Source organism: Macrotis lagotis, chromosome X (genome assembly GCF_037893015.1).
Source record: "Macrotis lagotis isolate mMagLag1 chromosome X, bilby.v1.9.chrom.fasta, whole genome shotgun sequence".
Taxonomy (NCBI): Eukaryota; Metazoa; Chordata; class Mammalia; order Peramelemorphia; family Peramelidae; genus Macrotis; species Macrotis lagotis.
The window spans coordinates 168,934,438-168,947,012 of record NC_133666.1 but is presented as its reverse complement, the minus strand read 5'-3'; the positions used below and the strand labels follow the sequence as shown (position 1 = coordinate 168,947,012).

Below are 12,575 nucleotides of genomic sequence, written 5' to 3'. Positions count from 1 at the left end.
CTACTACTTCCCTATTACTAAGAAGGCAACACCATAATCCTCCCAGTCCCTAGGCTCACAGCCTGGAAGTCATCCTGAATTCCTCACTATTTCTCACCCCACCATATCCAAACTGTTGCCAAGGCCTGCAGATTTCATCTCTGAAACATCTGTTGACTACACCCCCCATTCTTCTCTGACACTGCCATCACTCTAGTGTGGTGACCTTTATCACCTTATCCCTTGATTATTGCAGTAGTCTCTATCTATCTTAAGTCTTTCCCACTCTCATCCATCCTCCAGCCACTAAAATGATTTTCTTAAAGTACAGTTCAGATCATGTCAAACCTCCTATTCCCCCCCCCCCCCCCAATAATTCCAATGGATTCCTTTTACCTCCGGGAGCAAATGCAAAATGATCTGTTTGGCATTCAAATCACTTCATAATCTACCTCCTTCCTACTTTTACAATCTTTTCACACCTTACTCCCCAACAGATTGTCTTCAATCCAGTGACACTGACCTCCTATCTGTTCCATGAACAAGAAACTACATCTCTTGACTCTTGACTGTCTCCCTGCCAAGATGTTCTTTTCTCTCAGACAGATCCTGCTAGTGATCTATCAGGTTTCCTTTAAGTCCCAAATAAAATCCCACCTTCTATAGCAAACTTTCCCTAATCCCTCTTCATTCCAATGCCTTCCCTCTGTTAATTATTTCCTAGTTTTCCTATTTACAACTTGTTTTGTATATATTTGTCTCCCTATTAGAACTTAGGCTCCTTGAGATCAGGAACTGTCTTTTGCCTATTTTTGTATCCTGGCACATAGTAGGTGTTTAATAATATATATTGCTTGATTTTTTTGGCAAATTATCAAATTTTACTTCATTTTTAAACATTAACAAAAATCTATTTCTCTCCTTTTCCACTCCTTTTCTCCCTCCCCACTCCTGGTCATGACCAAAAACCAACCCCTTGTAACAAATAAACACATTCAAGCAAAACAAATTCCAAAGTTGACCATGGCCAAAAAAGTATCTCTCATTCTGTATCTGAGTCTATCACTTCTCTATGAGGAGATGAATAGCATCTGTCTGTAGTATGAGTAGCAATTCCTCTGGAATTGTTGATGGTTGTTGCATTGATCAGAGAGCCTAAGTCTTTCAAAGTTGTTTGTTTTTAGAATGTCACCATTTAATGATTTCTTGGTTCTGATCACTAAAAGCTAGATAGGCTTTTTATCAGTGAAAATTACATTAAAGAAGATCCACTAATATCTACTTTGTCACCATAAGGACCCCTGGGGCTTTCTTTTTGATTTTTAGCTGAAATTTCTCCATATGTGAGTACCTGGAGAGCAGGGACTGACTTGTTTTTCTATTTGAAATCCCAGGGTTTAGTATAGTGCTTTGTGCAATGTACTAGTACTATATATTGAACTAGTCATAGTACAATACAATGTACACATAGTAGGTGCTTAGTAAATATTTTTCATTCCTAATTTTAAAAATAATTTAATATTTAAAAATAATTTTAAAAAGAAAATAAGAAATAGCAAGAAGTTTAGAAAAGAAAAAGAAGAAACAAGACATCTAGGATGGCATTTTTCCATCTTCAAGGAATCCTATTACACATTACTGAAGCATTTTAATTACACACTATGAAATATGGTGGGGAAGTTGAGCCTGAGAAGAAAGCTCAGTGGGTTCAGCACATGGTACTGCATGCATAACATGCCACTAAGAAGAAAACCACAGGCTCAACTTCATATATGATGAGCTTGGTGAATTTTCCAACAATGTTATTTCATGAAATGCCTTTATTTTAAGTTAATTGTGTTCTCTGACCGACTCGAGAAAAAATTTTAAATGATGACTGTGAGTTTTTTTTAAAAATTTAAGTTTCTTTAATTTAAAAAATATTTTAAGTTACATGTAAAAACAAATTTTAACTTTGTTTTTTGGAATTTTGAGTTCCAGATTTTCTCCTATCATCCTCCCCCCATCATTGAAAAGACAAATAATTTGATAAAGGTTATACATGCAGTCATGCAAAACATATTTCCATATTAGAATTATAATTTTGAATGGATGTGGTTGCTCAGAATACCTCGAACCTGTGGCAATTATTTTGGGTGCTCCACCTGTGAGAGGGTGGTGCCTCAGGAGCTGCACTCATAAATAAAACATTTCTTGACTGAAAGAATAGTTGAAATAGACCTGCTATCTAATAGTAACTTAACTCAGAAGACTTCAGAGAGAATCAACTTCATACTAATATTCAGATTATTACTGTAAAACTGTATTAGAAATAAGAAAGGGGGAAGACTTTTACTTGTCTGATTGGGGGGAATCGCCTTAAGAGCAGAGCAAACTTGGCAGACTTCTTCAACCCTCAAATGGGTACCAATATGTAATTTCCTCAGGTGTTGAGTCTCAGTTCTGAACTCCTTCAATCTTCCCTAGGGGAGCTTTGGAGGGGCAGGAGACAAGGATAACAAGGGAGACAAGTACTCCATCAAGGTCTCCAAGTGCTCCATGTACTCTGTTTATTCATCAAAATACCTTTCCAGTTTCTAATCCACTCCCACTCCCATAGCACTTAGCAAGATAAGACTCTGATGTTCAAAGACACCAGGTGAAGATAATTTAAAATGTTCCTATACACAAAGGTTCCCAACATATCCCCCTTCTTGTTTTTTTTTTTGTTTGTTTTTTTTGTTTTGTTTTGTTTTTGTAGTTTTTGCAAGGCAATGGAGTTAAGTGGCTTGCCCAAGGCCACACAGCTAGGAAATTATTAAGTGTTTGAGGCCGAATTTTAACTCAGATATTACTGACTCCAGGGCCAGTGCTCTATCCACTGCACCACCTAGCCATCTCCCTTATTTTTTTTTGTTTTTTAGATTTTTGCAAGGCAATGGGGTTAAGTGGCTTGCTCAAGGCCACACAGCTAGGCAATTATTCAATGTCTGAGGCCAGATTTGAACTCAGGTATTCCTGACTCCAGGGCCGGTGCTCTATCCACTGAGCCACCTAGCCACCCCCCTTCTTATTTTTGAAACAAAATTATTACATAATGAATGCTACACAAGTTGTAAACAAAAGTTCAAAGATAGTATATACAAATTTCAATTTAATAATTTTATATTCCAAAATTCCTTGTAATACATTTTATCCCCAACTTACAAAGATTACAAAGTTTTTTCTTTTTTGTCAACAAAAAACTTTTAAAAGCAATCAAATTCAAAAACCAAATTAAAAGGAGTAACATTTAACTTTACCCAAATATTTCAGAGTTTAGACACTAACACAAACACAGAAAACAACTCTTTTGTATTTCAAACTATCAAAGTAAGATTGTTGGATACCCTGGCAGCCACCAAAATCTCAGAATATAGAAACTTTCTCCCACCTCTCCAGGCCAGTAGAGAGATGTAAAATGCCCTATAGATGTTCAAATATGCACATAGATACATAACCAGTCAAGACCGGTCAACAGAAATATAAGCCATAGTCACAGACTTCATAAGACAAAAATCCAAATTTCCCAATCCCAGAAAAGTCTTCTTCCCCTTTTTTCTAAAGTAATTGAACCATGAAGCTTCTTAATGAATAGCCACAAAATCTAAATTTCCCAATTCCAGAAAAAAAAATCTTCTTCACCTTTGTTCCTTAATTAAACCATGAACCTTCCCAATCAATAATCTATTGAAGAACATAGTCATTGCTCAATCCACCCCTCCCCAAACCAGGAAGAAGGCATGGCGGTCCCTTGATTTGTAAAATAAGATTTTTGAGACATGGGTTTGAGTTTCGAAGTTCCAAAAAGAAAGATTTCCCTTCTCCCTCCCCCCTCCCTCTGCAGAGGGTGGAAATAGCAGAAAATGAGAAAGCATTTGAAATTACTTAAGATGTTAACAGTACAATCTGAAGTTGCATTTTGTAGACAGTAGACAGCACCATTACAAACTGCTTGTGACACCTTCGCTCTCCACACAGGAAGCACAGCTAGTGTTCCATTCACAGCCCTCTGCTGCCCAAGCAACAGCAGAGGTGTAGCTGGCTGTAGGCTTGCAAGTGAAACTTGTTGTAGCTTCTGGAGTGCAATTTGTTGTCAGGGTCTGCATCAAAGTCTGCATCAGGGTCTGCGGCAACAGCAAGATATCTCTGAAGTTGACTGTAGATTTAGGGGTTTGGATTGAGCTTAATGCACATAGCTCAATCAGGCTGGCAGCTGTCAAAAAGAACAGCAAGCAGGTCCTCCACATCTGGTTCATGGCTCTGGTTTGGACTCCTGCTATGCAAGAAGCTTCATCTCCTGCAGCACTGTCTTGGAGACTCTACTTCCCACTGATTCCTTAATGTTAAATACTTAATTGTTTTCTCACTTTTGCTGGTTCCTCTTTGTTTAAAATTAGCCCCCTAAGTAACAAGTCAACCTATTACTTTCTCCAGGGTCCTAGCTCTGGGATGTTGCCTGGTTCTCTTGCTTGTATCTGCTATGCCCTTCTTCCAGACTTTACTCAGATAACACTGCTTTTGTTGTCCTAGTTTGGTCACCAATATGTTGAGTCCCTGTCCAGATTTATATGTTGAGTCCCACTTCTGGACTCCCTTATCTTTCCCAGGCTAGCTTTGGAGGGGCAGGAGACAAGGATGACAAAGGAGACAAGTACTCCATCAAGATCTCCAAGTGCTCCATTTATTCACCAAAACACCAGTGTCTAAATACCTTTCCAGTCTCTAATCTACTCCCAATCCCATGGCACTTAGTAAAATAAAACTCTGATGTTCAAAGACACCAGGTGAAGATAATTTACAATGTTCCCATACATAATGGTTCCCAACGCTCAGGTACCATGGAAACCAGTCAGGAATTAAAGGCATACTATGATATCTTGCTGTAGAGGGATCAAGAGTTTGATTGAGTATAGGATGGGTTCCATCCAATACATGAGACAGACAGGAGGGAGAAAGTGATAGCAAAAGATATCCTTACTTTTAGTAGTAGACTACTACTCTTCATATCTAGTAATCAATTCCATGTGGAGCATCCATCCCCTTTGCTAACTCCATCCCTCCATTGTAGAAATTAATGAACCAGTTAGGAGTTTCTACTTCAAGGTACCTTTCAACAAGAGGCCAGGGCATGTATGTTATGAGAATGACTGAATTGTGCAACCCTAGAAAGCACAAGGAAATGTGTCCAACTCTAAGGGAAGTGTCACAGTAGAGCAGATCAGGGGAGTTCTTCTGATTATCACCACCCCCACTTCTTTTTTTTCTTTAAGTTTTATTAATATCTTTTGTTTTAACATCAGCCATTTTGCTATTCCTCTCCCCATCCTCCAATCACAGTGAGACTTCCCATGTAACAAGTTAAGCAATACCAATAGAGGTACATCTTCCATGCCATTTTATGCAACAGTCATATACAAAGTACTCTAATTCAAGGAAAGAAGAGAAAAGCATTATGGCTTGTTCAATATTGCTTTATAAAAATGAGCTGTTTAAGATTCTTATTTTTTTGGTGTAATTTGTGTATTTGTAGGATAATCATTTTAAAAACTGTATTTAAAATCTTAATTTGACTGAAAACCTACAAATTCTCTCATGATTTACAATCATTTAGCCACTGCTCTGCTTAGCTGCCAATCTCTTATCTCTCTCCTCAGCAATTGTAAGACGGATACCCTTTCCTCTGGGAAGAGAGATCCAAGGCTTATTACCTTTGCCAATAACAAAAATGTTTGAAAGCCTAGTGGCAAAACTATTGCCATTGGCATCTTTTACATGAACATGAACAACATCAAAAGAGCCAGGATGTTTCTCCCTATTTGTAATCATACCAATTCGACCCAAGTTGGCTCCACCGGTCACCATACATAGGTTTCCAGTATCAAACTTAATGAAATAAGTGATTTTGCCAGCTTCTAAATCAATCTGAACTGTATCATTCACTTTGATGAGAGGATCTGGATAACGGATAGTACAGGCATCATGGCTCACCAGATGGGGAATACCCTTTGTACCCACAAAGATTTTTCTCACTTTGCATAACTTATATTTAGCCTCCTCAGCTGTGATACAATGAACAGCAAAGCGTCCCTTTGTGTCATATACCAAATGGAAATGTTCCCCCGTCTTCTCAATGCTAATGACATCCATAAAACCAGCAGGATATGTGATATCAGTGCAGACCTTGCCATCAATCTTGATGAATCGCTGCATGCAGATCTTCTTTACTTCATCCCCAGTAAGGGCATACTTGAGCCTGTTTCTCAGGAAGATGATGAGGGGGAGACATTCTCTCAACTTGTGGGGACCTGTAGATGGTCTTGGAGCAAATACTCCTGTTAACTTATCCAGCATCCAGTGCTTTGGAGCTGCTACACGTTTCAGATGTTTCTTGGGACCACAAGCCATGGCTACACTAAATCTTGGATAAAGCAGGAAGTTTACTCGACTGCAGGTAGGGTCGGGGACTACTTAATGGCTGTGTTTGGCCATGTCACTTTAACCCCCTGGGCCTCAGCGCCTTCTCCAGAAGCACGACCGGCCGGTCCCAGGGCCGAGCGGCAAGAGGTCCCACCCCCACTTCTTACATCATATTTGATGTCAAATAAATTCTTATTTAGATATGATTTAGATGAGATGGCCTCTGAGGTTCCTTCCAATTCTTCTGTGAATCTCAGTTATGACATTAGAATGATTGAGTCTTTTCAAGGACAACACTTCATAATCCCTTGTGTATAGGAAAGTTTATTGGACTTTTTAGTGACCAGAAGAATAGAAGCGGTGAGAGTTAGGGGATGAGACTCCAAGAAAGTTTTTGTTTTTTGTGGGGTTTTTTTTGGCCAGACAATTAGGATTAAGTGACTTGCTCAGGGTCACATAGCTAGTAGTTATCAAGTGATTGAGACCAGATTTGAATTCAAATCTTCCTGGCTCTAAGGCTGGTGCTCTATCGACTGTGTCACCTAGCCTAGTCATTCCCCATCCATCAGTTTTAGACAGACTGATATCAGATGATGGCCCATATGGAAAGGGTCTGGTTCATGAATTGAATGAGAAAATTGGTACACTTTTGAGGGTTGGGAAAGTCTGTCAAGTTTGCTCTGCTCTTAAGGAAAACCCCACTCAGCCAAGTAGGAGTTCTCCCTTTTCTTACTTCTACTATAGCTTTGGAGGTTCCAAGAAAGGGAAATCTTTTCATTAAGGAGTAAAGAGAGTAGCACGTACACTGAATTAGTCATGAATCCAGGATTAGAAATGCATGACAGTTATTCTGGGAATAACAAGAAGACAGCATTGACTGCAGATTATTTTCAGTTCCAGGACTATCCAACCCATCACTAGTCTGAAATACCCATACTTTGGATAATAGTGAAGAAATTAAACATGTCACCACACTAGCCTACACCCCAGTCTGGATGCTTGTTTTTGTAACACCTGGGAGTTAAGAATAGTTTTCACATTGGTAAATAATGTTTTATTGTATTTTAAAATGTAAATGTCATTATTAATTCCAAGGCTGTGCAAAAACAGGCCAAGGACATGTTTGCTTTATGAACTCCACATGAATACCTGGGTTCAAAGTGATGGTAGGTTTGAGAAGGCAAGTCACAGAGAGGGAGAATTCATGAAAGCATCCAGTATATTATTTGGAAAGTAGATGCCAATGGAAGCTGCTTATAAGCAATTGCAAATCACCTTAGGGAATTGGGAGTGTTATTTTCTTGTTGTGATCTTTAACTGGAGTGAGGAAGAGAGGGAAGGGCTAATTGAATGAATCTGTAGTAGCATACTTGAGTTTGGGGAGAATAATAACTTATCCTAGCAGAAGAAGAAAAGTAAGTTATTGCATCTGTGACATCTAGAGCTCTGTGCTGGCTATTGAGACCAAGCTGGAAAGAGATTTCCTCACTCTATTTGCTTCCTGCTCTGGAAGGATAATTTTTTTCTTTTTGTAGAAATTTCCTTGAGAGTTGTTTTTTAACTGATATTATATTTTTCCAATTACATGTTATAAAAGTTTTTCAATATTCATCAACTTGTATATTTATGTTACACATTTTTCTCTCACCCTCCCTTTCCACCCCCATCTTCTCAGTGGTGAACAGTCTGGTAAAAGTTGTACATGTACATTGTGTTTAACATAAATAAATATTAGTCATTTTGTGTAAGAGGAATCAGGACTAAGAGAAAAAGAAAGGAAAATCATGGGATAGGAAGGAAAAGCACGAGAAGTTTGTAAAAAGTGAACATAGTAGCTATTCAGATTCTGTGGATTTCTTTGGTTTTGTGTTGTTATTTTTTTTCCTCTGGATGTAGATTGTGTTTTCCGTAACAGGTCTCCTAGACTTAGTTCTAGATCTCTGAACTCCTGAGAGGAGCTTCATCTGTCATATTTGATCAACTCACAATGTTGCTGTTAATGTGTATAATGGTCCCTTGATTCTGTTCCCTTCACTCAGCATACTCAGTTTGTGTAATTCTTTCTATGATTCTCTAAAGCCCAACCATTCATTGTTCCTTATAGAACAATAGGACTCTATAATATTTATATACCATAACTTGTTCATCCATTCCCCAATTGATGGGCACCCCCCCTCAATTTCCAATTCATTGCCACTACAAAAAGAGCTGCTATAAATGTTTTTGAACACATGATACTTTTCCCATTTTTTAAAAAAAAAATTTATTTACTTATTTAAGGCAATGGGGTTAAGTGACTTGCCCAAGGTCACACAGGCAATTATTAAGTGTCTGAGTCTGGATTTGAACTCAGGTCCTCCTGACTCCAGGGCCGGTATTCTGTCCACTGCACCACTTAGCTGCCCCTTCTTTTCCCATTTTTTTTTTTAGTTTTTGTAAGGCAAATGGGGTTAAAAGTGGCTTGCCCAAGGCCACACAGCTAGGTAATTATTAAGTGTCTGAGGACAAATCTGAACCCAGGTACTCCTGACTCCAGGGCCAGTGCTCTATCCACTACACCACCCAGCTGCCCCTTTTCCCATTTTTTATGTTTTCTTTTGGATCTAGGCCTGGTATTGGTATTGCTGGATCAAAGGATATGATCAATTTTATTGTTTTTTTGGGCATAGTTCCATATTGCTCTCCAGAATGTTTGGATTAGTTCACAACTCCACCAACAGTGCAGTAATATCCCATTCTTCCCCTAAACTCTCCAACATTGATCATTTTTTCTTTTTATCTTCTTAGCCAATCTGATAGTTATGAGGTGGTACCTCGTGGTTATTTTAATTTGCATTTATCTAATCAATAATTATTTGGAGCACTTTTTGATATGATTATATATAGCTTCATTGTTTTCATTTGAAAACTGCTTGTTCGTATCCTTTGAACATTTGGGAATGACTTATAACTTTATAAATTTGATCCAATTCTCTATATATTTTAGAAATGAGACCTTTATCAGAACTCCAGTTGTGAAAATTGTTTCCTAGCTTTCTGCTTTCCTTCTAATCTTGGCTGCACTGGTTTTATTAGTGCAAAATTTTTTTTTAAATTTAATATAGTCAAAATCATCCATTTTGCAATTTATAATGCACTCTTTCTAGTTTGACCATAAATTTCTCCCCTTTCCATAGCTTTGACAAGAGTATTTCTTGATCTGTTAATTGGTTTATGGAATCTCCCTTTATGTCTAAATCTTGTACCCATTTATACCTTATTTTGGTATAGGGTGTGTGATATGGGTCTATGTCTAGTTTTTGCTATATTATTTTCCAATTTTCCCTGCAGTTTTTGTCAGTTAGTGAGTTCTCATCCCAGAAACGAAAGTCTTTGGGTTTGTCAAGCAATAGATTACTATAGTCATTTACTACTGTTTCTTTTGTACCTATTCTAATCTATTGGTCCATTTCTCTATTTCTTAACCAGTACCAGGCAGTTTTGATGACTACTACTTTATAGTATATTTTTAGATCTGGTGCAGCTAGGCTACCTTACTTTGCATTTTTTATCAATTCCTTTGATATTCTTGACCTCTTGTTGCTGCAGATAAATTTTGTTACTATTTTTTTTCTAGCTCTATAAAATAGTGTTTTTTTTGGTAGTTTGATTGGTATGGTAATGAATACATAATTTAATTTGGGTAGAATTGTCATTTTTATTATGTTAGCTTGGCTTAACCACAGATAATTGACATTTTCCCAGTTGAAGTCAATCTTATTTGTATATGGAGATGAGAAATGAAAATTATTGCCTTCCCATTTTTTCATCTATTTTTTCTTTTTTCTTTTCTTTCTTCACTAAATACTTTGCTATTTGATTTATCATTCTGGCATGATCTGTAAATAGAATGTGTGCATAGGAATGGGGACTTGAGCTATATTGCTTAATTAGGATTCCCACTAGTCTGAACTAGAGGAAGCAAGATGTCCAAAGTTAAGTGTGTTTCTTGGTTATGCTAGTGTTAAAAGAGATTTTTTTCCCTCCTCCTACATAAAAAGAATATTGAGTCATTTGCTTTGAAATGACCTGGAGAGAAAATATCTTACAACTTGAAACATGGGGGATTAAGGAAAGATCAATTTTGCATTTACCTTTTAGCAAAAACTTTTTTCCTGTCCCAAAGCTTGCCTCCCAAAACAAACAAACTGCTGGGCATACGTGATAAGGAAAATCAGGAATCTGAGTCATGGTTTAATAATGAGCATAACAAAAATAGAGTTAAGGTCAACACAGAACACTGTATTTTTATTGACTATTAAACCAAGTCAAGTATAACCCATTGATGTAATCTAGTTATAAAGCAACAAGGATTTAAAAAGCCAAAAATAATTGTTTATTTTATCTCCATAAGATCCTACCAAAATAATTACACAAAGGTCTAGGAGTCATTTGCCCCAGTTTGGCTTCTATAATAAAACTTGGAGAAATTTTATTTTTGTAGGCAGAAGGCCCACTAGTAACATGTCTAACAAGTCCCACTTTAGTCTGTGGAAAGACAACTTTCTGTCGAGACTTGCATATCATTAACTTTGACAATTTTCAATTGCTTCTTGCTGACAGGGCTCATAGATCAATTAGTCCATCAATGAACATTTATTTAGCACTTATACATTCTAAGCCCTTAAAAACAATTCCTGTCCATGAAAAGCTTACATTCTATTGGGGAAGAAACATATATAAAAACTTAAGTGGGTATGTCTGAAAATTGGATCATGGGGTTACCAAGGATGTTTCAAGAGATCCAAGATTATTACATAGAAGTGAGAAGAAAAGATATTAGATTTTCTGCCTTCTACATCACTATTCTATGGTTTGGGGGTTCTTTCCTGTGACTTAGGAACATAGCATCTCTCTCCTCCCTTCCCATATCCCATACTCTTCCTCAGGGAACTGAGCCTTTCATTAGTGTGCTGTGGTGAACAGAGGTCATAGGGAATAGATCACTTTTCAAATACACTGGCTCTAAACAAAAAGACATTTGCCTGAAGAGACCAATTATATTGGAAGAGATTGGTCCAAGGATAAAGATAGTCAATCATTCAGATTACTGCTTCTCAGAAGAATCAGAATCTTTCATCAGAACATGTGAATCATTTCTACGTGAACTAGCTAAAATTGTAGTTCTTGAGGGGAGAAGAAGGGTGGGGATAAAACCCCTATTGGCTGAGAGAGGATATAGCTGAGATGTGAGTTGGTGATAAGACTGCACTTAGCTTTGGCAATTTTGAAATTTTCCTCCAAAGGTCCTTAAATTCTTTTATATGAATCAATGATTCTTCTCGGAAGTTGGCAAGAAATCTGTGACAGGTTAGTGACTGCATTTTCCGTCTACATTCCTACAAGCAAGGAGATGGTAAACAAACATGAGATCACAAAATATTCATAAATAGTCCTCAAGTTCCCGTCTAGCTTTTGTTCCACTTGATTTCATTTCCCTTAAATTCTCAGTCTATACTACCCTGATCATAACTAAAGATATTAAAAAGGAGACTCTTAGGTAGATTTGTATATGTAGGGAAGGAAAAAAGGAAGGAAACAGGTATTTATTAAGTATCTATTCTTGCTGGGTGTTTTATAAATTCTCATTTGATTCTCACATCCACTCCAAGGTGTAGGTGCTATCATTACTCTCATTTTACGGTTGAGGAAGCTGAACTAGACAGAGGTTGAGTGACTTGCCCAGGGTCACACAGCTAGTGCCTGAGACTGGAGTTGAACTCAAGATTTCCTGGCTTCAGCCTTAGCACTCTATCTATTAGTCAACTATTGCAAGAGGGGCAGAAAGGAGACATCCTAGAATTCATCTTAATTGAATAATTTTATTAACTGAGTGTTTGACATACATTCCATACAAAGATGATCAATTTTCAAGCTATTAAGATGTACCAAACTCTAAAATCTTATTGGCTATAAGGGTCGATTTCTTTTTTCTTTTTTAAGATAGTATTTTGTTCTTTTCCCCTGGTTATGTGTAAATACAATTAAAACATATTTATTTATTTTTTTAATGGGAATTAAATAAAACAAATAATTGGAAAAATTATATATAAAGATAATTTTCAACCTTCCTCTGCCCTAAAATAGCAGGTAATCTGATATAGATTATATATGCACAA

General features: G+C 37.2%; 1 protein-coding gene across 1 annotated transcript; it reads right to left on the bottom strand.

Annotated features, from left to right (window-relative positions):
- Positions 1-5,543: 5,543 nt before the first annotated feature.
- Positions 5,544-6,416, bottom strand: LOC141499711 (small ribosomal subunit protein eS4-like). The gene has a single exon (XM_074202375.1). The coding sequence runs from the start codon at positions 6,403-6,405 to the stop codon at positions 5,608-5,610; it is 798 nt and encodes a 265-aa protein (XP_074058476.1). The 5' UTR covers positions 6,406-6,416; the 3' UTR covers positions 5,544-5,607.
- Between the last annotated feature and the right edge of the window lie 6,159 nt (positions 6,417-12,575).